This window comes from Pyxicephalus adspersus, chromosome Z (assembly GCF_032062135.1).
Source record: "Pyxicephalus adspersus chromosome Z, UCB_Pads_2.0, whole genome shotgun sequence".
NCBI lineage: Eukaryota > Metazoa > Chordata > Amphibia > Anura > Pyxicephalidae > Pyxicephalus > Pyxicephalus adspersus.
In genome coordinates, this window is record NC_092871.1 from 10,047,907 (window position 1) to 10,071,561 (window position 23,655).

The 23,655-nt window shown below is 42.0% G+C and overlaps 1 protein-coding gene across 3 annotated transcripts in view; it reads right to left on the reverse strand.

The window, feature by feature from the left end:
* EGFL8 (EGF like domain multiple 8) overlaps positions 1 to 22,707 on the reverse strand; it is a 31,297-nt gene extending 8,590 nt beyond the window's left edge. The window contains exons 1-2 of one of the 3 annotated variants that reach the window (XM_072430606.1): positions 22,690 to 22,707; positions 20,783 to 20,937 (exon numbers count right to left, since the gene is read on the reverse strand). Coding sequence is in view for 2 of the 3 variants with exons in the window: in XM_072430604.1 (XP_072286705.1) it covers positions 5,075 to 5,170 (96 nt within the window). In the remaining variant the exon portion in view is untranslated. Of the gene's footprint in view, positions 1 to 5,074; positions 5,172 to 13,525; positions 13,586 to 20,782; positions 20,938 to 22,689 lie in introns of those variants that run through there. The other 2 variants (XM_072430605.1, XM_072430604.1) reach the window with 2 other exon arrangements.
* Positions 22,708 to 23,655: the final 948 nt, after the last annotated feature.

Below are 23,655 nucleotides of genomic sequence, written 5' to 3' on the forward strand. Positions count from 1 at the left end.
TAGCAAATGTTTTCAATCCTGGACCAGATCCATTCCAGGTTTGCTGGATCACCCAGCTTCACTGATGAAAGTGTATCCTCCCCAGCCTTGGAGAGCTTTAATAAATCAGGAAAAATTGGTTTGCCTTGGCTGAGTTGAAGCCATCAGTCTGCTGCAAGCAGAAAAAAGCATTTCCTCAATCCCCTCTCACTCCAGTGATCAACAATGTAACCTTACAGCAAGTCACAAGAGTGATCTGCATCAAATATTTGTAACTTGGCCAAGAGCAGCACCGACATCCAGATGAGCGCATTCTATCCAAGCCAACATCTCAGAGATAGATTCTGCCGTTATTATTACACAGTATTTATATAGCACCAACATATTACTCAGAGCTGTACAAAGTCCATAGTCATGTCACTAGCCTCCCCTCAATGGAGCTCACAATCTAATGTCCCTACCATAGTCATATGTCAATAATACAGGCTAAGGTCAATTTTGGGGGATGGCAATTAACCTAACTGCATGTTTTTGGAATGTGGGAAGAAACGCAAACACAGGGAGAACCTACAAACTCCATGCAGATAGTGTCCTGGCTGAGATTTGAACCTGGGACCTAGAGCTGCAAAGGGCGGAGTGCTAACCACTGAGCCACCACGTTGTTACTAGACATTCCCTGAACAAAGAAGGTGCCGTGCTTGTTAAAAGAAGAGCAAAGCATATCTGATGACAGGTCCACTTTAATTCTTTTGTTGTTGAAGTCATTTTATCTATCCAGTCATTTCCCTTTCTCGTATAAAATGTCTGCACTGCTTTGTTTCTTCTCTCTCTCCTTCCTCCATTCTTTCCCATCCTCCTCCATGTATGAGGACACATGTTACCCTCCACGTGTTCCTATGTGTGACATCCCATTGACTTTCAATGAGCAGCACACAGATCGCATGTCATGCATTGCACCTAGCGCGTCCTGAGATTCACCCAAACCCCAGCTACATTCATTCAGATGGCAGAACTTTGTATTGTTCTGATATTATGATGATGACATTGCTGTATAGGGAATATGATTGTTCCGGTTATACATTTCCATATACCCCCCGGCTGTGATGTCACATATACAATGCGCTCACAATGGCTTCCTGTCCGCTGTATAGGATGTGCAGTTTCCACTCTACGAGGTGCCGGATATAAGTTCAGCTTTTCATGTGGATTTTGTTTTTAAACTGAAGAATTTAGTGTGTATTGTCATTTGTTTTCTCAAGCCGGGGAACTTCAGGACTTGTTCTGCACTATACCATGCAATAGTGGAAAGATTTGGGGGTGCAAGATTTCCAAAAACAGCCAATGAAAAGGATCGCCAACTTTTGTGGATCCTTGTTGTTTATTAATAAAATATTACAACGCCCGGGCAAATAAAAAGATAAATCCCTCATATATCGTTGGACCACCTTTGGCTTTGGTTACGGCACACTTATTATTTCTATAATCCTATTCAATGTCACAACTTTTATATCCATCCAGAGATCATACATCACACAGATCTATGTAAAGTCTTCTCCAGCTCATTACACAGATTCTCAATGGGGTTCAGGTCTGTACTTTGTGGTGGCCAATTCAATGGGTGATAATGATGTTTCATGTTCTCTGACCCACTCTTTTACCCCAGATCATAACTCTGCCCCTACAGGTACCCCAGATCATAACACTGCCCTGACAGGCACCCCAGATCATAACACTCCCCCCACAGACACCCCAGATCAAACACTGCTCCCACAGACACCTGAGATCATAACACTGCCCTCACAGACACCCCAGATCATAACACTGCCCTGACAGGCACCCCAGATCATAACACTCCCCCCCACAGACACCCCAGATCAAACACTGCTCCCACAGGCACCCGAGATCATAACACTGCATTCACAGACACCCCAGATCATGACTCTGCTCCCATAGGCACCCCAGATAATAACATTGCCCCCACAGGCACCTCAGATCATAACACTGCCCCCACAGACACCCCAGATCATGACTCTACTCCCACAGACACCCCAGATCATAACACTGCCCCCACAGATACCCCAGATCATAGCACTGCCCCCTACAGGCACCCCAGACTATACCACTGCCCCCACAGACACTCCAGATCATAATACTGCCCCTACAGGCACCCCAGATCATAACACTGCTCCCACAGACACCCAAGATCATAACACTGCCCCTACAGGCACCCCAGATCATAACACCACACCCACAGACACCCCATATCATAACACTGCCCCCACAGACACCCCAGATCATAACACCGCCCCCACAGACACCCCAGATCATAACACTGCCCCCATAGGCACCCCAGACTATACCACTGCCCCCACAGGCACCCCAGATCAGAAGACTGCATCCAATAGCACCCCAAATCATAACACAGGCACCACAGGACACTGCCCCTACAGGCTTGGGCACTCTTTTTTTTTGGCCAGGCAATGTATAAAATAAAAAGATATATACGGTATTTTCTATTTACCACTTACAGACAGCAGATGGAGAGGACCAAGCAGACTCCTCCCCTAGCACAGACAGAAATGATTAGTCAGTTACACCTAGGCTGCCAAAAGGCATGCAGGCAGTAGTTGTGAAGGAGGACTTTGTTAGACAGCCCAGCATACTTTGCAGACTGAATGTCATGGATGCTCATTCAGTCTGCAAAGTTAAAAAAAAAAAAAAAATATATATATATATATATATATATATATATATACAGTAAATATATCTAAAACCAAAAACAAGCTATCATCTCAGACAGAGCAAAGCCAGCACTCCGCATTCTCTTCCAGGTCAGTGCCTTGCAATGTGATGAAGATGTTGGATCAACATAACAGCCAAGCATGGAAATGTCATAAGAGCACAGTAATGATCTGGTCACATTGTTGTCCTTTTAAAGAGGTTTTGATGTATTTTTGTAAAATTACTAATTTTTATTATTAGATATTTATATATATAGCTTTTAATGATTTATTTACCTGTTCAATATTTAGAATCTGAATTCCACCTAGCAGTACAGTGGCTTATCATCCCATTGCAGGTCACCCAATCACCTGATAATATTATTATGTATTATTATAGCACTGACATCATCCATAGTTCTGTACTAACTCAATATGCTTTTTAACCTATTTCTGTGCAGTCTCTATTGGTGTGAAATGAGCACAATGCTCCCCTTATCAGAGACCATGTGACCTTTGCCCAGGTTCTGAGTTTCCATAAGAAGCTCAGGACCAGCGATGTTTAATTCCAGTAGATACCTGATTAAAATACATTTTTACCCCCCCCCCCAAAAAAAAAATGTGAATTGGTCTGATATCTGTGTCTGAGATGAAGAGATTCCCCCTATTCTATCACCAGAACTGAAAGTTAGAAACTCTTGAGTTGTAACTGGTTTAGAGAAAAAATAAAAAATCTGCAAAACCTCCAACTTGTCCTATTGACAGCTATTTAGGAAGAGATTTCCCTCACTTCCTGTTATGTCTCCAGAACAGGAAGTGAGGAGAAATCTGGTACATGTATGGCAAATAAATATCCATACCATGGGTTTGAATCTCTTTCCTATCCAATAGTAGAACAAGTTTTGGCTTTAGATATTTTTTTAACAAATCAATGGCCGTACTGAGTACAATACTCCAAGTCAGCCAGATACAATCTGATTGTACAATCTCGTTCAGATCCACCAATAGCCATAATGGACCAGATTGGATGTTGGGTTGACCCTCCTATTATAGAGTTGCAGTTGATCGTATGGTCAGATTGTAGCGTGTATGGTAAATTTCAGGTTGGTGGATGATAACGGCTCAGTCCCGATTGTTTGTGTTTTATAAATCAGACTCATGCGGATTTTATTCATCTGCTCAGTTTTTTTTATCTCTCGTTAATCCTTGAGGGGTTTCCATTAATCTGCTGTGAATTGTCAGATCCTCTCGTTCTGTCATTGTTGTTTTATGGGGGAAGAGATCAAATACTCCACTCAGTGGAAATTCTGCTTCCTTATCCACGCTGTCTTCCTTCTCTGACCTATATTTCCTGCAGCATGTGGGACCAACGCAAGGAAAGGCAGCAAAGTTCACAACGTGGTGGAAACAAAGCCAACCGATGGATAAGCGTGAGTGATAATAAGAGACAATCCATTCACTGAAAAGATTCCAAATAATACCAGATACATTCACACGATATGCACAGGAATGAATAACAAGAAGGAAACATTGCCCACACATAGTACAGCAAAGGTCAAACTACTCAAAACTGAAATTCCTAGACTCTTAGGGTTTTTTTGTATTGGTTTTCATCCAAGATTCATCCAAATTTGATTTATTCAGTTAGAAAATTAGTGAATCTACTTTTATTCATGATTTCTGCATTTACAATTTGGGTAAAATTTTGGTGAATCACAAATAGATAAATAGCTTCATCATTAAATCTCCATAGAAGAATTCCTTAATGGTTATCCTGGTTCTGCCCCTCTCCTTGTTCTGCCTTCCTCTGTTCCATAAATAATTACATAAACCATATGAAATAAAGAGGGGGCAGAAACAAGAGTTAGATCCTCACCTCCAGTCCTCAGGGACCGGGGTACACACACTTATTGCCTCTATTTATAAAGCTTGGAATCTGACATTCACTAAAACATTCCCTGGTAAAGAATCAAGTATTACAAACGAAATTTATAATTCCCTAGGGAATGGTGTACAAAGAGTCCAAAAATACAGAATTCTGGCCCATAAGTTGCCCCGTGGACTCACAGTGGGATCATTTCCTAGCGGACGCTGTGATCTGTGAAGTGATCTGGGAACTCACAAGGCCAAAACTAAAATTCCTCAAAAGTATAACATGGTGCCAAATGATGGGTCAGAATTTTTAGGGGCAGTTTAAATTGCCCCAAATAAAATTCAGCATACACCGAGGTCAGATATACAGAAATGTAGAGAGACACAAAGATATGCTATAGAGGGGAGAGATCCCTATAGAGAGGGAGGAGTAGGTAGGTTGGAGCAGGTAAGTAGGTAAGGTGAGGCAAGGACAGGAGAAGAGTGCGGAGTTCAGGACTCACTGTGATGGTTGTGAATGTCCCAGCAGTCCCAGGCTGAATAATCTCATACTGGACAGAGGAGAAGAATTGTGAGCGGAGGAAGCACACGCCCCTCATACAAAACCACAATGTGTTACTGTGCCAGCACTCCAACCCTCTGTATGGACTGCAGAAACATTATATGTTACATATACCCCCACCCACCCCACCATGCAAGTCTACAATACCCCCAGTTCTAAAAGATACCCCCTCATATGGGGACATATGAAGCTGCACAGGTTGGGTAGATGGAATTAAAGAGAGTTCTTTAATTGCAGAAATCTACCTCTGTAATCCTGGAGATCTACCCTCTCTAATTCGGGAAATCTACCCTCTGTAATCCTTGAGATCTACCCTCTCTAATTCAGGAAATCTACCCTCTGTAATCCTTGAGATCTACCCTCCCTAATTCCAGAAACCTACCCTCTGTAATTCCGGAAATCTACCCTCTGTAATTCCGGAAATCTACCCTCTGTAATTCCGGAAATCTACCCTCTGTAATTTCGGAAATCTACCCTCTGTAATTCCAGAAATCTACCCTCTGTAATTCCAGAAATCTACCCTCTGTAATTNCAGAAATCTACCCTCTGTAATTCCAGAAATCTACCCTCTGTAATTTCAGAAATCTACCCTCTGTAATTCCAGAAATCTACCCTCTGTGTGGATACAGGATATGGAATTACAGAACTCTCTTTAGTTCCATATACCCAACCTGTGCAGTTTCATATGTCTCCTCTCTGTAATTTCATACATCTGTGCTCTTCCCTTCCACATATTTACCCTCTGTACCCCACACATCTACCCTCTGTATTCCCATAATTACTCATAACTTCCCCCTGTAATTTCATATATCCAACTTCTGCAATCCCACACATCTTCCATCCCCAATTTCCATTCATCTTCCCCTGTAAATCCAGATATACATAGTAACTGACTCTTGTAATTCCATATATCTTTCCCATAGGCAATTCCATAATCTTCTCTTTGCAATATCACAGATAATCACCCTGCGATTCCATATATCCCTATATATTTCCTCTCTGTAATTCCATTCACATTTGACCTTAATAATTCCACATATCTGTCCTCTGCAGCTCCATACATAATCCTTGCAATTCCATAGATATCCATACTGCCATTCCATACATCTCCATATATCTCCCCTCCGTAATTTCATCTACATTTGCCCTGATAAAACCCATGTATCTACCCTCCATACATATGGCTTATTCAATTCCATAGATTTCCCATCTGTAATTCTATATATCTTCCCATTTTGTGTTATTCCATACATAATTCATCTCTCTGTAACCCCATACAAACTCCCTAGTACATTCATCCCATTCATTCATTCATAATTCCATACCTCACCCCCTATATTTCCACACATCTCCCCTCAGCAAATCCATAATCACACCGTAATTCCATACATCTCCATATATTTCCGTTCTGTAATTCCATACATCTCCAAGAACTTAACTACACAGCACATACACGACCCCTCTGTATTTCTGTACATTTTCTCTGTGCAGTTCCATAGATATCCCATATGTATTTCCATACTTACCCCCATGCCCCTCCACACATACCTCCTCTGTAGTTCCATACATTTTGCCTCCGCAGCTTCATGTGTATCAAGTTATTACTTATCATGCAATTCCAAACATACCCCCCCCCCCCTATGCAATTCCATAACACCCTCTCTGCAATCCCATTATACCCCTATGCAATTCCAGAATACCCCCATGCAATTCCCTAATACCCCCATGCAATTCCATACATACCCCTATGCAATTCCATAATACCCCCATGCAATTCCATACATACCCCTATGCAGTTCCATAATACCCCCATGCAATTCCATACATACCCCCTCTGCAGTTCCATAATAACCCCATGCAATTCCATACATACCCCTATGCAATTCCATTATACCCCCATGCAATTCCATAATACCCCCATGCAATTCCATACATACCTGCTTTGCAATTCCATTATACACCTATGCAATTCTATTATACCCCCTCTGCAATTCCATGCATACCCCCTCTGCAATTCCATTATATCCCCTATGCAATTCCCTAATACCCCCTATGCAATTCCATAATACCCCAAGCAATTCCATTATACCCCTATGCAATTCTATACATACTCCCTGTACATTTTCATACATACCCCATCTGCAATTCCTTACATCTCCCAATTACAATTCTAGACATGCACTTTTGTAAACCCTCCTCTACAATTATATTTATCAATCTTATACAATTCTATACGTATCCCTTATGCAGTTCTATCCATACGCTTCCCACAATTCCATGCAGCCCTGTGCTATCCCATGTATCCATCCATAAACCATTGGAAACATTCTCTGATATTCGGGATACCCACCTAGTAATATACCCCACTATAGAACACACAATAGACCTACATTTCCATAGATGCCCCCTATAGCTGTACAATGACCCCTGTCCTTCAGAACTGCCCACCCTCCACTTTCACAGAAATAGCTTCACATCTCCAAAAAATGGAAAAAAACTAAAGTTTGTGATTTTATAAGATTCTTCTTTTTTCAGCATGTGTCATCCTTTCCAAAGAACAAGAAATACTTCTATACAAGCTGAACGCTTCCAAAGCATTATAGAAATCCACCTAACTACAAAATACATATGTACCCCACCAGAGATTCCCATCTCCAATCCCAATATACCGGTACTTACTGGCCAGAAAAATGGAAACCCCTATAGTAACACTGATATTTTACATATCATCATAGGAGTTATTCAAAACTAAATCGATTCTCATACTTGATTATTAAATAAATGCATTGCTAAAAATTGGCTTAAAATTAAACTTTCTGCATAAAAACTTTATATATATTCCTAAAAAACCTTGAAGGTTATAAATTCACCAAATGCTTTTGAACCTCCGATATTACTTGGTAAAAGTAGCAGTGACATCATATCTGGGATACAGCTTGTGCTGAGAGCAGAGCTGTGGGAGGGACTCTACAGGTCCTCCTACTATAGGCTGCCTGAAGAATAATACAGGAGGGGCGGAGACAAGACCAGGCGCTGTGCACAAGGGGAGACAGAGGCAGTGGCTGGTCTTTGTTACAGGAAACTTCTGCACAGCGGCAGAGAACATTGGGTTCATCTTAGAATATTACAAGGATCTGGAAAAAATAAACAAAGGACACTGAGATTCAAAGATTCGATAGATACCAAGATTTATAGATATATTGGATGCTGAGATTCATAGATTATTATTATTATTAATATTAATAATAAACAGGATTTATATAGCGCCAATATATTATGCATGAATCCTTTATATGGGAGTGAAAAATGACATTAGAATATATTTCTATGAATGAGTATCAGATGTTCAACAATTGTGGTAATAAATAAATATTATTATTAATATTATTAATAAAATATTATTAAATATCAAAATTTAGGCTACCTTTTTGCAACCAAATCCTTCCAATGTCCATTGGGTGCAGCCATCACAGTGAAAGAATTTTTCATTCTGTCCCTCCATGCAGAACTGGTTGTACCCCTTTTTAATGTACAGCGCTGCATAATATGTTGGCGCTATATAAATCCTGTTTATTAATAATAATAATAATAATAATAATAACATTGTAGATCCTTATAAGGAGAACCTGTCACCATTCATTGCATCAACCATCTTCCCATAAGATAATATGTGCACTTAGTGTGTTTTATGTATGGTAGTTACCTGTAAAATCCTCCCATGTGTAGACATCGGGGCGAGTCTGCTGCTGGGTGCCGCCATATTGGATATCAGCAGCCAGAACTGTCAATCAAATTGCACTCTATAGTAATCCCATTTGCTCCTCCCCAAGCAGCTACATAAAAGGAAGTAGGAGGAGGGGCAGAGGAGCTGGGCCAGTACAGAAACTATTAGACACACTTATAAGGAGAGAGGGATATGATGTGAATGAATGATGGGGCTTGTACCAGGGAATGGACCCTTCATGGAGTATTCAAAGTTTCTAATGGCAGAGGTCATTATCATTATTATTATCTCAGATTTATATAGCGCCAACATATTCCAAAGCACTGTACATAGACCATAGTCATGGCACTAACTGTCCTTCATAGTGTAATGTCCCCACCATAGTCATATACAGTCCATTGACACTTTGTCCGCGAGCCAAATAACCTAACTGCATGTTTTTGGGATGTTGAAGGAAAGCCCGGGAGAATGCAGAGGGGTTTGCATGTGCTGCTCATCATTGTGTATATTGGTGACAGGTTCTCTTTAATCATTTGTCTTCCCAGGCAAGCACTCTGTTCTGTATATCTGTAATGCTGACATACAGCTATCTGTGTCTCTCTTCCCTCTAAACAATGATAATCTACCAAAGCATCCTCTTCCTGCTCTTCACCAGGTCACACGAAGAAGTCACAAGGCTGATAAAACGTTCACATCTTGCTGAAACCCCAAAACTCCACCTACAATGTATATATCAGATTGGCATGGTTGGTGGAGATCATAAGCTGGCTGATATCGCTCAGCTATTTCTAAGAATTCCCAGATCCATCTGCACTCATTACAATGCCCAATATTAGTAGAATAATCCGCTATGGTTCAGCTGCCGGAGACTTTGTAATTCCCATGCATTCCCATTTGCATGTGCAGAAGTTTCATCATGGGGGGCCCATCTAATGTTCACGGAGTATCTCCGTCTTCATGGAAGTCTGCAGGGGAGCCGGTGGCAAAGATGGTGCCTTCTGTGGATGCAGGGATGGCGGGGCATGGGCCTGGGTGGCTGCCCATGGGCAAGTCTGTGCCATAATCGGCAAGTAACAGAAGGCTCAACACCCAGTATGGCAAATGCTCAGCAGCCACCAAATTTAATTCCACTTTAACTTTACCACCCAATCCTAATCCTTTCCTTTATAACGTGCCTATTCCTTTATGTCCCTAACCTTTACCCTTCACCGTCTCCTCAATGCCAATCCTTCACCCCTTCAAACCATCCACAAACTGAGCCCATTGGGTTCCATGCTGTCCCGGCTTCTCTCCTCAATCCAGAGCTGCCATCTTTTTTCTTCCAGGTTCTGCCTGATATCTCCTGATCTCGCACTGCGCAGGTGCAGAGGTGACGTGTCTTCATCCAAATCTAACAAAAAAACCATAAGCGGATCTCACTGCCCATGCGTAAGATTGAGCACTTTTTTACATTATGTGAAAGCCCCGATGAAACATACTCTGATTTATTAAAGCTCTCCAAGGCTGGAGAGAATACACCTTCATCAGTGAAGCTGGGTGATCCAGCAAACCTGGAATGGATCTGGTCCAGGATTCAAAACGCTTGCTGGCAAATAGCAAATGATTTTTAAAAATCCATTCCATGTTTTCTGGATCACCCAGCTCCACTTCTGAAAGTGTATTCTCTCCGGCCTTTATAAAGCTTTAATAAATCAGGGCCTCTGTCTCAAGCATGCACAGACGGAAAAGCCCACAGCCACCTGGGATATGTGGCACAAATATATAAGGGGCTGTAGGTTTCCCCTTCTGTCTTTACCACGGGGGCAGTAAAAACGGAAGGGGAGGGCACCACGGGGCATTATGGCTTTACATGGTGTCATTGTGGGGCTCAGCTGTGTGTCCCCTCTGCAATTCCACCGCGCTGTCATACTTCATTTATTGATAGGATTCTTACTACTTACAGTTGATATAATGTTTTTGTATTTGCTCCCAAAGCCCTGCACAATAATAGAAGATTCAACAAACCTGCACATGTTAATAAAGATGTCGGAGGAAAAGAAAAATCTTCCTATTTAAAGTATAATCTAATTTGGATTGGGTGATATAGGGGTTGGAACCCTGCCAGGTTTTATACCTATCTGAGCCTATAAGGGTGAATCCCTATGTGTAATTGTCCTGATCACCACTGAGAATCCAAAAATTTGGGTTGTCACCAGAACAGAAATAGATGGGAAATCTTCCAATTGGGACATTTGTTCCTTTGATGACTTGGATGTGATATCCCTCACTCGGGCAGATATATGAGGCCATACAATGTTAGATCCAGAGAGGTTTCAAAATAACATTATTGTTTAAGCAACCCACCAAAACCTTCCACTGACGCGTTTCGCCCCAACGTAATAATAGAGCTTGGAGATGGAGGAAGTAGGAGTATGTATATACAAATCATAGGATTGCTTTGTAATTCTTTAAGGAACTCAGTTCTGGTATATATCAAACATTTCATATCTATAGGCAGAAAAATCTAAAATTCTGGTTGGCAATACCCATAAGAAGCGGGAGTACATCTGAGGGTGGTATCATGGCATGTGTCGGTACCAAGATTTCCCTCACATTGGAAAGATATCCTTTATTTCCAGGACAGGAAATACGAGGAGATCTCCATAATGAGTTTTTTTAACCCTTTCCTATTCTTACTAAGGGACAAAATAAAGTTCTGACTTTAACATCTCAACTCTTCCTAATACATAATTTATCGTAATACTCTTATACTCTTCTTAATACAGTTTATCAGATGTATCTCATTTTTTTGGGATTGTTTGATTTTTAAGTATGACATTAAAAATAAATACTTATTACTATTAATAAGTAATACCCCCTTATTACTATTTTTGTTAAATAACTCCACCCTGCCTTGTACCAGAAAAATGACAAAGCACAGAATAAGAGTTGTTTGGGGACTATGGAGAAATCAGATGTTTTATTTCTTAGACTCAAGATAAGAAAAACTTTATGGGAATTTAAATAAAAACTTGGCTTGGATTTATCATGATCACATGATCATTATAACTTAACTAACTCTGTGCTACGCCCACTTTGAACACAACTACTCCCATCAAACCTGCAAAAGTTATGAAAAGTTTTTTTTTTTTTGTTAATTATTCATCCCTTTGCTTTTCTTCCAGAAATTAGTAAAATGTTCCTCCATGTCTGGAAGTTGCAGGTACATCTAATATAATATTAAATATATTATATTAAGTATATTAAATAGAGGGAGTGTAGACAAGGTCAGTATATGCCATTAAGGATGAGTAAAGCGGAGGTTTGCATTCAAACCCACCTTCAGCTCCCTGGATCCTCCCAGTTCACTTTCCTCTACCCTATAATGGGAACACTCCAATCTTTCACAAATATATGTGGCTATATTCTTTTTAGAGTTGTTATAATTTGGGTCTCATGACTTCACAGTCCTCTATTTTGGCCGTGGTCAGGCCCTGAACACACTCTGCAGAATTCTTCCGAGGCGATGACGCACCCACGAATGACAGGTCCTTAACGTCCCTGGGCTCATAGCGAGTGCCTTGAATGTTGCCTACAAGAAATAGCAGAGCCCTCTAGTGGCCAAAGTGACCTACTGCATGGGACAGCAATGGAAGTAAGTATCTTCTTTATTTTTCTTCTTTTATTTCCTACTTTTTTGGCACTGATTTTTAACTTCTAGTCTTTTCAGATTTCACAAAAAAAGGCATTGGAGGACTACTGGCTTTATTCTTTTTGATGGTATTGTGGAAATAAAACATGAAATCTGTTTGGGTGTTATGAGCCACAAGAATGATGTTTTTTTTCAGATTTTGCCGTTCTCATTGCTGGGGGCTCCTGGGGAGATGTGAGGTCCTTTCTGTACAATGTCTGCCCTCCTCTCACCCTAATAACCGGTCACATTCTCTGTTTGTTTCATGTATAGGGGACCCACTGCATGGTATAATAAAGTCCATTCACTCCCCTGAATCAGTAAGGGTCTGGGGGGGTATGAAGCTTGGTCAGGGGAAATATCAGAGGAGAGAGGGGGAGTGTAGTGCCAGCAGTTCTGCCCCCTCCGTCTGGAATCTCAGGCGTCACAGACAAGGGATTGCCTTGTATGCCCGTGGTGGCATGGTGCCTAGGTTTTGTCCTGTATGCCATGGCCTGACACGCGGGTCTCATAGGCTCCACTGACCTTATAGACAAAGCTTCCCAACCCCTTCAGTCTGCAACTTTGTGAATGTTCTCCATACTCTTTCTACAATAACTGCGGCTATCGGTGAATAGTCAACTATACTTTCCACCCAAATTCGCTGCATGACATGGTGTCATGACTATTACACGCAGATTATTTACTGTTTTCCTGCCCCATTCTTTTCTATTGTTAAGTATAAAACTAATAACCATTTGTACCTTTAATTAGTTCTGTTTTCCACAACTTTTTGCTAAATGAGTCCCCAAAATTCACAAAATAAAAAAACCAGCTACAGCTACAACATTCACCTTTACGCTGGAGCTGTCATTCCTTTTTACCAAGATGTCCTTAAATGGTGAATAATGCATATTATCTTTTAAAGCAGAACTAAACCTAAAACTCAAAAAATTGCAATTGCACGCATGTTGTTATTGCAGAAGGGACAGGTGATGTCTGCAATAAAACAAACTTACCTGCCTGTTTGCAAACTTCTGTAGAATGTACACTGAGCAGCGCATGTGCACAATCTTGGCAAACTCAGGTGCTGGGAATGAAAGAAATCCATTCTGGCCTGGCTAATGAAATGGCTGAAGAATGCAAAGGTTTTGGCGCTGGAAAAGGAACAAGAGGAGGTGAGTTTGCTTCTGCTTTAAGATAGAATACTGAGGATCTCCTGTGTAGGCTGCCATGGCCCTGGGCCCTAAGGGGGTGCCACCACAGGCATGACCCTTCATTTATAGTTTTACAGGTATTCAAATTCTAACTGAAACAAGTTAGAAGCCCCGACAGATTTGAATTGTTGTGTCCCATTATGGAGATCCCTCTTACTTCATCTCCTGCCCTCTCATTTATCCCCCAGGTCATTCTGCTATTTGCTGATTATGGCACAAACTTACCCATGTGCACCAGGTCCATGCCCTGTCATCCCTGGATCCTCTGGTCAATTGGAGGCTGAGATAGCCAGGGAGCTAATATCGGTAATATAAGGTCAGCAGTAGCCATGACCAGTAAATAAGGAATGCCTTGCCAATGTTATTCACAAGGAAGAAATCATAAAGCTGTTATATTTTCCTCAAAAACTATGGTGCCGGTTTCTATCAGTCAGGTTTAAATTAACTTTCTGCAAAACCTCCCCACTTCTTCATTTGAATCTCACTTCTCTGTTTTGGCATCCTTTTTCTGCATGGCACTTTGAAGATTTGCTTTCATCTGCACAATAGGCAAAATAAACAACCACTCACCAAATTCGTGCTATTCGGGATGTCAGAGGAAAATGGATTCCATTTAGGAGGGCTCATTTCTTTTTCAAATGGGGATGAAATGTTTGTGGACACCTGACTATCGGAGGTCTATGAGCAGGGTGGACATCTCATTCCAAAACTATGGCCATCAATATGTAGATGACCTCCCTGTTGGGAAATAACAACCTCTGCAAGCTTTTAGGGGGAGTCTGTGGGAATTGTGGGCACAACCAAACAAAAGAACGATTGGGAGGTTGTTTATTGATGTTGGATGGGAAGATCTGGCTCGTCCACCCCACACTCATCAAACCAAGTCATTATGGAGGTGGCTTTGTGCACAGAACCCAGCCATGCCAGAACAGAAAAGGGCCTTCTAAGAAGCTCACAGTGTGCTGTGAAATTAAAGTAAGAAATTTGGGGACAAGGCAAGGACAAAATGGGGCAAATATGCAGCGGGGACCCCCAAATGTCCAGTATTCCTGCTCCCTGTGCACCATCTCATTCTGTCGATTGGAGAAGGTGGAGGTCTTGGACAATTGCCCAATTGCTCAGTTTGCCCTTCTCTACAACCAGCCCCGACTATAGAAATGAGTGGAGTTCAGCTTTTAACTTCTTCACATAGGTCAAGGAACTTGATAATTAATATTATCTGGCATTTATATTGAGCCAACATATTACGCAGCACAAAGTCCATAAGACTCGTGCATTGAGAGGGGCTGACAATCTAATGTGTAAAACCAATTCCAGGGGAAGCCAAATAACCCGCCATGTTTTTAGGATGTGGGATGAACATCTATGCAATACATGGGGAGAACATACAGATTCCATGCAGATAGTTTTCTGGTTTTAACATTCAAACCTGGAAACATAGTGCTGCAAAGGCATTAGTGCTAGCCACACTGCCCCCCTTAATTGCACTTTGCTGTCCCATAATAACTGTAGTTTTGTAGATTTTAGTTATATGTATAGTGCAGAGTGATGTGAAGTTCTTTTTATCTTTTTCGGTATACAAGTATGAAGTTGTTGACTTTGCACAAAGCTTTCCCCCCTCTCCACCCATCTCCTCCACTCTTCTTCTCCCTCTCTCTCCCTTGCTGTAAAGGTCACAGTCTGTGTGGATTAAACTCCTTCTTTGTATGACACACAATAGAAGTTTTCCTGCCTTCATATGTCTCAGCAGATAATTATTTATTATATTGAAACAGCAGAGGCTCTCCCACTGGGACGGGTCAGTCGCAGGGCACCGACACAGACACTGGCACACTGAAGGGGCTGTGTTAGTTTGGGGGCACAGAGACTTCTGTGCATTGGGGAGAATGGTGAGATGGCGTCAGATAGCAACACAGTGGCAGGCCACAGGGCACACAGACAGACGGTGGCACATGGAATGGGCCGAGAATGGGGCTGTGAGACCGCACAGGAAGCAGAGGAAATGGTGAAAGTGCGTCATAGAGAGAGAAAGTGGTGGATACAAAGGGTGGTACGGGTATGAGGTGTTCAGGGAAGATAGTGAGAAGGGGCAGTGCCAAACCGGAGCACCAAGTATGCTGTGAGAAGCACAGAAGAGACCTTGGTCTATAGACTTGGGGCACAGAGCCAGTTTGGGCACTGGGGGCAAACCACATGAGACAAAGTGGCAAAGTGACAAAACACTCCTACATACCAAGACGAAGATGGTCTTGGACAAAAGGTCGCATAGAGTTAATAAAAGTGAGACCTCTAATAAACAACATTTTAGCTCCCTGACACTGCATTTTAATTGCCTGAACCCCTTCTGTTTTGTAAGTTGGGGCTCTTGGTCAGTTGCTCAGTTTGTTCTAAAACTCTCCTTTGCCAAGCAACCCGAGATACAAAAGTGACATCAATGGGATAGAATTAGATACAAATAGTACAGCCAAGTGGATGGCACCATTACCATTTCCATGCTGCTTAGTGGAAAGTGAAAGAGCAGAACCAAACTCATAAGGTCATATTTATTCTCTTTGCCTCTAATATTGTGTTTCTTGTCTGCTAATTTGTATGCAACACACCTCATTGCCTCCCTACTCATTTTTTCACTGTGACTATAGTGGGGATTCAGAAGGATGCTTTCATAATAAATCAAATTGGACTCTTACATTTTCTGCATTTAAAGCAGCCAGTGTGCTGCAGGTTCTGTTGCACATCTTGAGAAGCTCATAGTGTGCAGGGAGATCAAAGTAAGTGATTCCGAAATAAGAGAAAAGTCTGTACTATTGTGCAAGTCCAGGGTGTAGATTTAAAGGACACTGCTGTTTTTTTTTTTTTTGATTATATATATATATATTGTGAGGGGTTTCGCTCAGGATCGCCTCTGCTGGGGTCAAAGGACACTTGTCTGGTTCATCCAACTCAGATCACACACCAAGGTATCAGCTTTAAGCTGGCTTGCAGCCAGGTTTATTGAAGGTTGCAGATAAAATAACAAAACAGCAAAAGAAAACATTGCCTGTCCGGCACTTTATTATACATCAGACATCCCTGTCTATCAGCTGGTGGGCTTCTCCCTGTCAGCTCAAAACCAAGCTTTCAGCAACCGTCTACTCACTTTTGAGCTCACTCATCCAAACTGACTTTGAGTCTCTCAGCCGAGCTCCCTCACAGACCCACTGTCTGTGTCTCCAAATAGAGCTCCCTCACACAGTCCACTGTCTGTGTCTCTCCAAATAGAGCTGCACTGACACAAACCCCTGTCTGTGTCTCTCCAAGCCAGGCCACTGACTGAGCTCCTGGCTCTATGTTACATCCCCTCCCTCGGTGCTTCTTCATTAATTATTCCACAGGTGAGAGTCTTCCACCTCCTACTTCACACAGGAATCTTAGGCAAATATATCTCATAGGAGAGGAATCTTGGGCAAATATTATCTTCCTTCCGCCTCCAATCTTGCCTTGGTGTCACAATATATATACACGAGGGGGTGCTGGGAAGTTCCTTGCTTTTCCCCCTTCCAGATGAAATAGAAAAATGAGTGTGGGGGCATATGACAGCCTAATATCTTAGTATGTAACTGTGCAAATATCAGGTCTTTTCGATTTTGTTAAAAAATTTTGAGAAGCTGTGATGGCAGAGGCACAAGCAAGTTTCATGTTGTTGGAGTTACGGGCCGTCATGAAGTTTTTGTTTCCCCTCAAATTCCGCATCTCCCCCTGACATATTTCTAACTGTTAACAGCATTGTTATTTTGGAGACATAATCAGAAGCGAATCTCTAAAGTGAGTGGAAATCCCCTCTTAGTTGTCACTAGGACAGGTGCCTCCATTATGAAAGTACCTATTAGGACTTGATCCAGTGGCATTGGATGAATTCTAGATTTCAATTGGTGTAGGCGATTTACACTTTTCTATACTGTAATGGAGCCCATTCCCATCCTGGATTCAGTGAAGTCAGTCACCATCTCTCCCCCTTCATATTTTTTGCTGCCTGCAGACATCGCATTTGGCGGGAGATGGTTTGCACATGTTTAGCAGATTGATATAAGCTATTCTTCCTTTTTGCATTGTTCAGACTGGTGGTGAGGTTACGGTGCGGTGCTGTTACTGCTTCCTCATGCCAGTAAACCTGCTGCCTCAGGGGAGCGCTACATGTAGCATTCCCCCAATGCAGCCTCATAGAGAATAAATGGGGACAGCATTCAGCAGTTTATTACTGCTCACTGCAGCTCCATGTCAAACGTGTTTTCCTAAAAAAGCAGCGCTGGTGCCAGCAGCTGGTTCTCTTGATCTAGTGGCAGGTCCCGTCCTGCCTTTACCCTCCTGAGAAAGCAGATATGTCTGCGAAAAGCGTAGAGAATTTGGGTGATAAGTCTTCTGCACTTTTCGGGTGCACTACCACGAATAAAACAATGAAAAAGCTGTGCCCATGCATTAATGCACATTGCAATGCACACATTCAATAAATCATAAAGGTGTGAATGGGGGGCAAAAGCTTTCCTACCGTATGATCTGTAATGCCAAATAATTTACTCTTATAGACTTTCATTGGGACAAAATCATGTTTTTGTACGAGTAACATTTATATCTGAACCTGCTTGCTGCTCCGTGCTAAACTTGGACCGGCTCCAAGCGCGGTTTGGTTTACAGTGTTTATAACATCAGCCAATTATATCCCCCAGAGAGGAAATAGGAAAGACGGCGATGATTGAAAGAGCACCGATAGATCTCAGGGAACTCCGCTTCCTCACCATATTTAGTGTCCTCATACACTGCCAGAGGAGAGATGACAGGTCCTCTTTCAGCAGGTGACAATGACAGAATGCTCATTACCTCAGCCGCTAATGACAAGGCCAATGTCATCACCAAGATGACTTCATTGTTCCCCGGGGAGACGCAATATCGAGGCGAGGTGCGTGAGAAAGGAAAATTGTGAGGAAATCGGACAATGAAGAAGGGGAGGGGGGCACTGTAAGGACATTTTTATGAGTTGCTATTAAAAGCACATGAGATCAGTTGATGGATGATGAGAGGCTGGGGGGTCCTGAAGAGTCTGGCAAAGAAGAGGTTAATTTGGGGGATCGGGCAAACTCATAATTAACTTTGGCCCAAGTTTGGGTATTGTTAGGCAGATAAGGGAAATTTAATGGCAAAGGGAATTTTTATGTTTACACGTTTCCTTCTCCTTATGAGAGCAAACAAGGACTCAGGGATCAGGTGGTCAGGAGTGCAATGGTGAGCCACAATGATGTCAATGGCACCTACAGAAAACCAGATCCGGGGTATTATTTTTACGCTTTTATCAATGTTTTTTTTTTTTTCAGAAAGTTATTCTCTAAATTTTTATAGGATTTTTGGATGACAGCATCTGTCGTAAGACTTGTCCCCCATACCGTCTAGACCAGTGGTCCCCAACCTGTGGTCAGCGAGAAAATTTTTGTGGTCAGTGGCTCTGGCTGGTGCACCCCCCCAGCGGTGTCAGGGGAAGGACCCTGCTGGGGGGGGGGCGCACTGGCTAGAGCCGCGGACCATGTCCCCGTATGCATCGCAGGCTCAGGGAGGTGTGCGGATTGTGGTCTAAGCCTGTGATGGGAGAATGGGCGGGTTCTGGCATCATGAAGTCACTCTGGGATAAGTTTCTTCCCCTTTAACCTCCCTAGCGGGGTAGAAAAAAGTCGCTAAAAGTGGTAACCGCGATTTACACTTGGGGATGGAACACTTAGGGAAGGTTAGTAAATAGAGCGCTTACCTGATCCCGCGCCGCCCAGCACCGCGATCTCCGTCTTCTTTCTTCTGCCTGCTTCTGCATCCAATGAGTCACCGGGGGAGTTCCCGGTGACGACGGTGTGTGTGTACGTCCTGGCCGGCCGGGGCGGGAAATTCAAAATCTATTTGTATTGCATTCAATACAAAATAACTATTAAATGCAATACATAGAATTTTTATGTGTAAAAGCAGTACATTGTTTTCAAGAACATTTATTTTACAGTATATATAATAGTATGAGTATAATATGTATTTTTTTTTAAATTTAAAAAAATTAGTTTTTTTTTAAATATATAGATTTTTTAATTTATTCAATTTATTGTTTTTAAATGATTTTGTGTTTCAAACTTTATTATACTCATACTAATATATTTTACTGTAAAATAAATTTTCATGAAAAACAATGTACCGCTTTTAGACATATAAAACCGGATAGAAATGAACCGCTAGGGAGGTTAAGTGACACACAGCTCCCCGCGCATGCGAGGTCCAGAGCCTGTAAATTTAGTAGTCCGTCATCCAAAAGGTTGGGGACCACTTATGTAGACAGTCATCCATGAGTAAACAGTAAAGGAGGGAAGCGCATTCCTAGTGCTCCTTCCCTGACACTTCTTTTGTTGCAGTTGGTTAGAATAAGCCATCCTTCCAGGTAAAGAAAAGGGTAAGAACTTCTCTCTGTGACAACGTTTAGAGTTACACATGGGCTGACATAGGGAGTTGCATGAGGTCCCAGGGCCATCGTTGGTCAACAGGGGCCTCTATAGGGGTGTCAAGTCAGTCTAGCAAGGAAGTAATTTCTGTACATGGCATGGACACTTTCTATTGGGTAGTCTGTAGTAAGGACAGAACTCCTTACAAAAAAAGACCAATATAGAATTAAAGGGTGCTCGGAGTGACAGCAATGGATGGTGCAAAGCATATACCACATGAAGAAACATAGTCACCAGCACTTCTGCAGAAATAATTTTCACCTCTTTGTTTTAAAAAACAGCAATGTAAAAAAAAGCCCACACATTTCGGGATGTACAGAGTCCTTTCCTGAAGGCATGATGGTAACACATCCTGAGATATATTCATTTGTATCTTTTTTATCAACTTGGATTACAGAAAACACAGCAATAACAAATCAAATTACTTCATGCTATTGGATCTAACAACAGCGCTGAGGCATGATTCTAGAACTCATCACTACTCATCTGACAAACAGGTGACAGGTACACTTTAGTGGAAAATTACAGACAGTAAACGTTTATTATTAAAAAATGTAAAACTTACCAGGTTTTCTGGTTTACTTCACTTAAAAATTAAAGCACAAGACTAAATATATCTTATAATTCTCTCCGCCTCGCAGCCTGCAGCAAATCATCGTCCATGTGATACATAGATATCTTGGTGGAAGAATGATCTTCTGATCTATCACATGGGACGGACTGGGAGAAAAAAACAATGATAAAATGAAAATAAAATGAGCCAACAAAATTATTGCAATAATGAAACAAATACTCAACCTAACTTATAAGGGACAATGTTTTTTAGATAACATGATATCTGATTGGTTGCTACAGACAATGGTTTAACAAGCATCCCTTGGGGGTTAAACTACAAATCACAATATGCATGAGGTATGAGAAAAAAAGAGTATGGGCACTTTCCTAACAATAGTTCTCAAAATGATTACCTAAATAAGTCTTCATGGGGGCTACAAACTGGGTAACTCTATGTTATGAAGGTGAAGCCTATAGTGGTATGCCTGTCCAATGAAGTTTTGAGCTTGATTCATTTGTGTCATTTTCTTTTGTGTATGTTTGTGGGTTAGGAAATAGTTTTCAGTTCAGGAAATAATGAGTGAGTGTTGATCAAAGTGAGAAAAAAAAGGTTGGGCTATAGGGTAGGGTTACCAAAACTAACCAGAGGTAGGGTTAGTGATAAGACAGTACACCAAGGAGTTGGGTTTAGCAATGAGGCCCAGGACTGAAAATAGTTTGGAGGCTAGTTTTGTATCCAACACTGGAGAAAGGCTGGGACCTAGTTTTTAAGACCTAACAGGGTTTAAGGCTTTCAAAACACTTTTGAGAGGATGGAACTAGCAGTGGCCATTGGATGAACTGGTTAGGTTAGCACTGATACCCCACACTGGTTAGAGTTCATGGATTTTATGATACCCATTATTTTTGAGAGGATAGAGATAGTAATGGCCATTGGATAAACGGATGGAGCTACCAGTAGGACCCAGCAATGGTAAAAAGTTCAATCTATTACCACAGGTTAGGGCTTTCACAATACCCAAATCTTATGAGAGGCTTGGCCATTGCCTAAACAGGTGTAGTTAGGACCTATGAAAGGGTGGATCTAGAGCTGAGTCCAACACTCTTAGGGGTTAGATCCTTCATGTTACCCAACACATTCACAAAGATTTAGCTAGTAGTGGTTATTAGATAAACAAGTGGAGTTAGCACTGAGACCCAACACTGCTGAAAGCAAGCATCTTGTACTGAGACCCAACACTAGTTAGAGTTTGGGACTTTAACGGTACCCAACACTGGCGTGAGGGTGGTGCTAGCAATGGGTAAAAGAGCAGACCCAACACTGACGAGAGGGAGACGTATTTACCAAAAACAGAGGTGAGGGGATTGTGCTGTTACTGATACACAATAGTAGTCACATATTTCTAGTGATAGACCCAACACTGGCTAGAGGTTGCGGTTTTCACAATACTCAACACTTTGTACTGGTCGGAGACATCAGTGGCCAATGGATGAACCGGTGAAGATAGCATTAAGACCCAACACAGATAAGCGGGTATATTGAGCACTGAGGTCCAAGAGGTTACGGCTTCCACAATACCCAACACTGGTGAAAGGGGAAATCTAGCATTGACACCCACACTGGTAAGGGCTTTTGTGATACCCAGCACTTTTGAGAGGATGGAGTTAGCACTGAATGAATGGGCGCAATTATCATCTAGCTCTAACACTGGTGAAACGATCTACCTAGTACCTGGACCCAAAATTGCTTAAAGATCAGGGCTTCTAAAATATCCAACACTTTGAGAGGATGGAGCTAGCAGGTGGCCATTGGATAAGTAGGTGGAGTTAGCACTAAGACCCAACACTGGTGAAAGAATAGATTCAGTTTCAAGACAATGAATAGAGGTTAGGGTTTCCACAATACCTAACAATTACCTGATCTCAGACATGCTAATAACTGGCACAACACTCGGCTTGCCATCAAATCAGCCAGGATGGGGATTTTTTCTGTTCTGTCGAGTTTGTTGGTTAAAGCTTTATTTTTAACTTGACTTCTCTAAAATCACGTGACCATTTTCAGTAAATATTGCATGTGTACACACTGTGGAAGAAGGGCAAAGTTTTGAACTCGATGTAACAGACAGGGAAAGTGCCCACTGTGTATCATTTTTAGAAATCTGAGTTAATTCTTAACTCAAGGAAAACAACTAAATACTACCAATGAAACACATGAAGGAGAGATATTTCACCTGCTGAAAGGATTGATATTTTTGTTCATCCAGTCTTGACATTTGCAAAGATTTTTTTAGGGGAGGAAAGCAGATCTCACTTCCACTGGGGACAGACAGACAGTGAAAGAAGAAGCAGTACACTTATGTAACTCCGTCACTTTGCTTTCTCCTGCATTCTTCAAGGTGTTTAACTTGAACCCTTTCTCTGCTGAAGCCACTATGCCAGCCAGTGGTTTCTTTACCTTTTATACTATTGGCTTTTATAGCAGAAGTGATGAAGCCCTAAAACCCACTGACCATTTCTACATGGTGAATGCTGTCCACACAGTGACCTGCCCCTCTTTACCCCAGCAAGCCCTTGGCTTATCTGTCCTCCCGGGTGGCTGGGACCTCCATGGTGGGTGTCAGGAGGAAGAACTGTGGGAGATCAGTGAACATCTATTTATTGATCTTCCCTATAAAATATGAACCTGGAACAGCTCTGCTCTCAGCACTTCACTGGGGCCACTCTGGATTGACCTCAATCAGCAGAATAACACAAAGATCTAAAACAGTGGTTGCCAACCTTTTCGGACCTGCGGACCACTAAATTTACCCGGTCCGGGTCGTGGTCTGAGCCTGAGATGGAAGAATATCATGGTCCGCAGCTCTGGCCAGTGCGCCTCCCCAG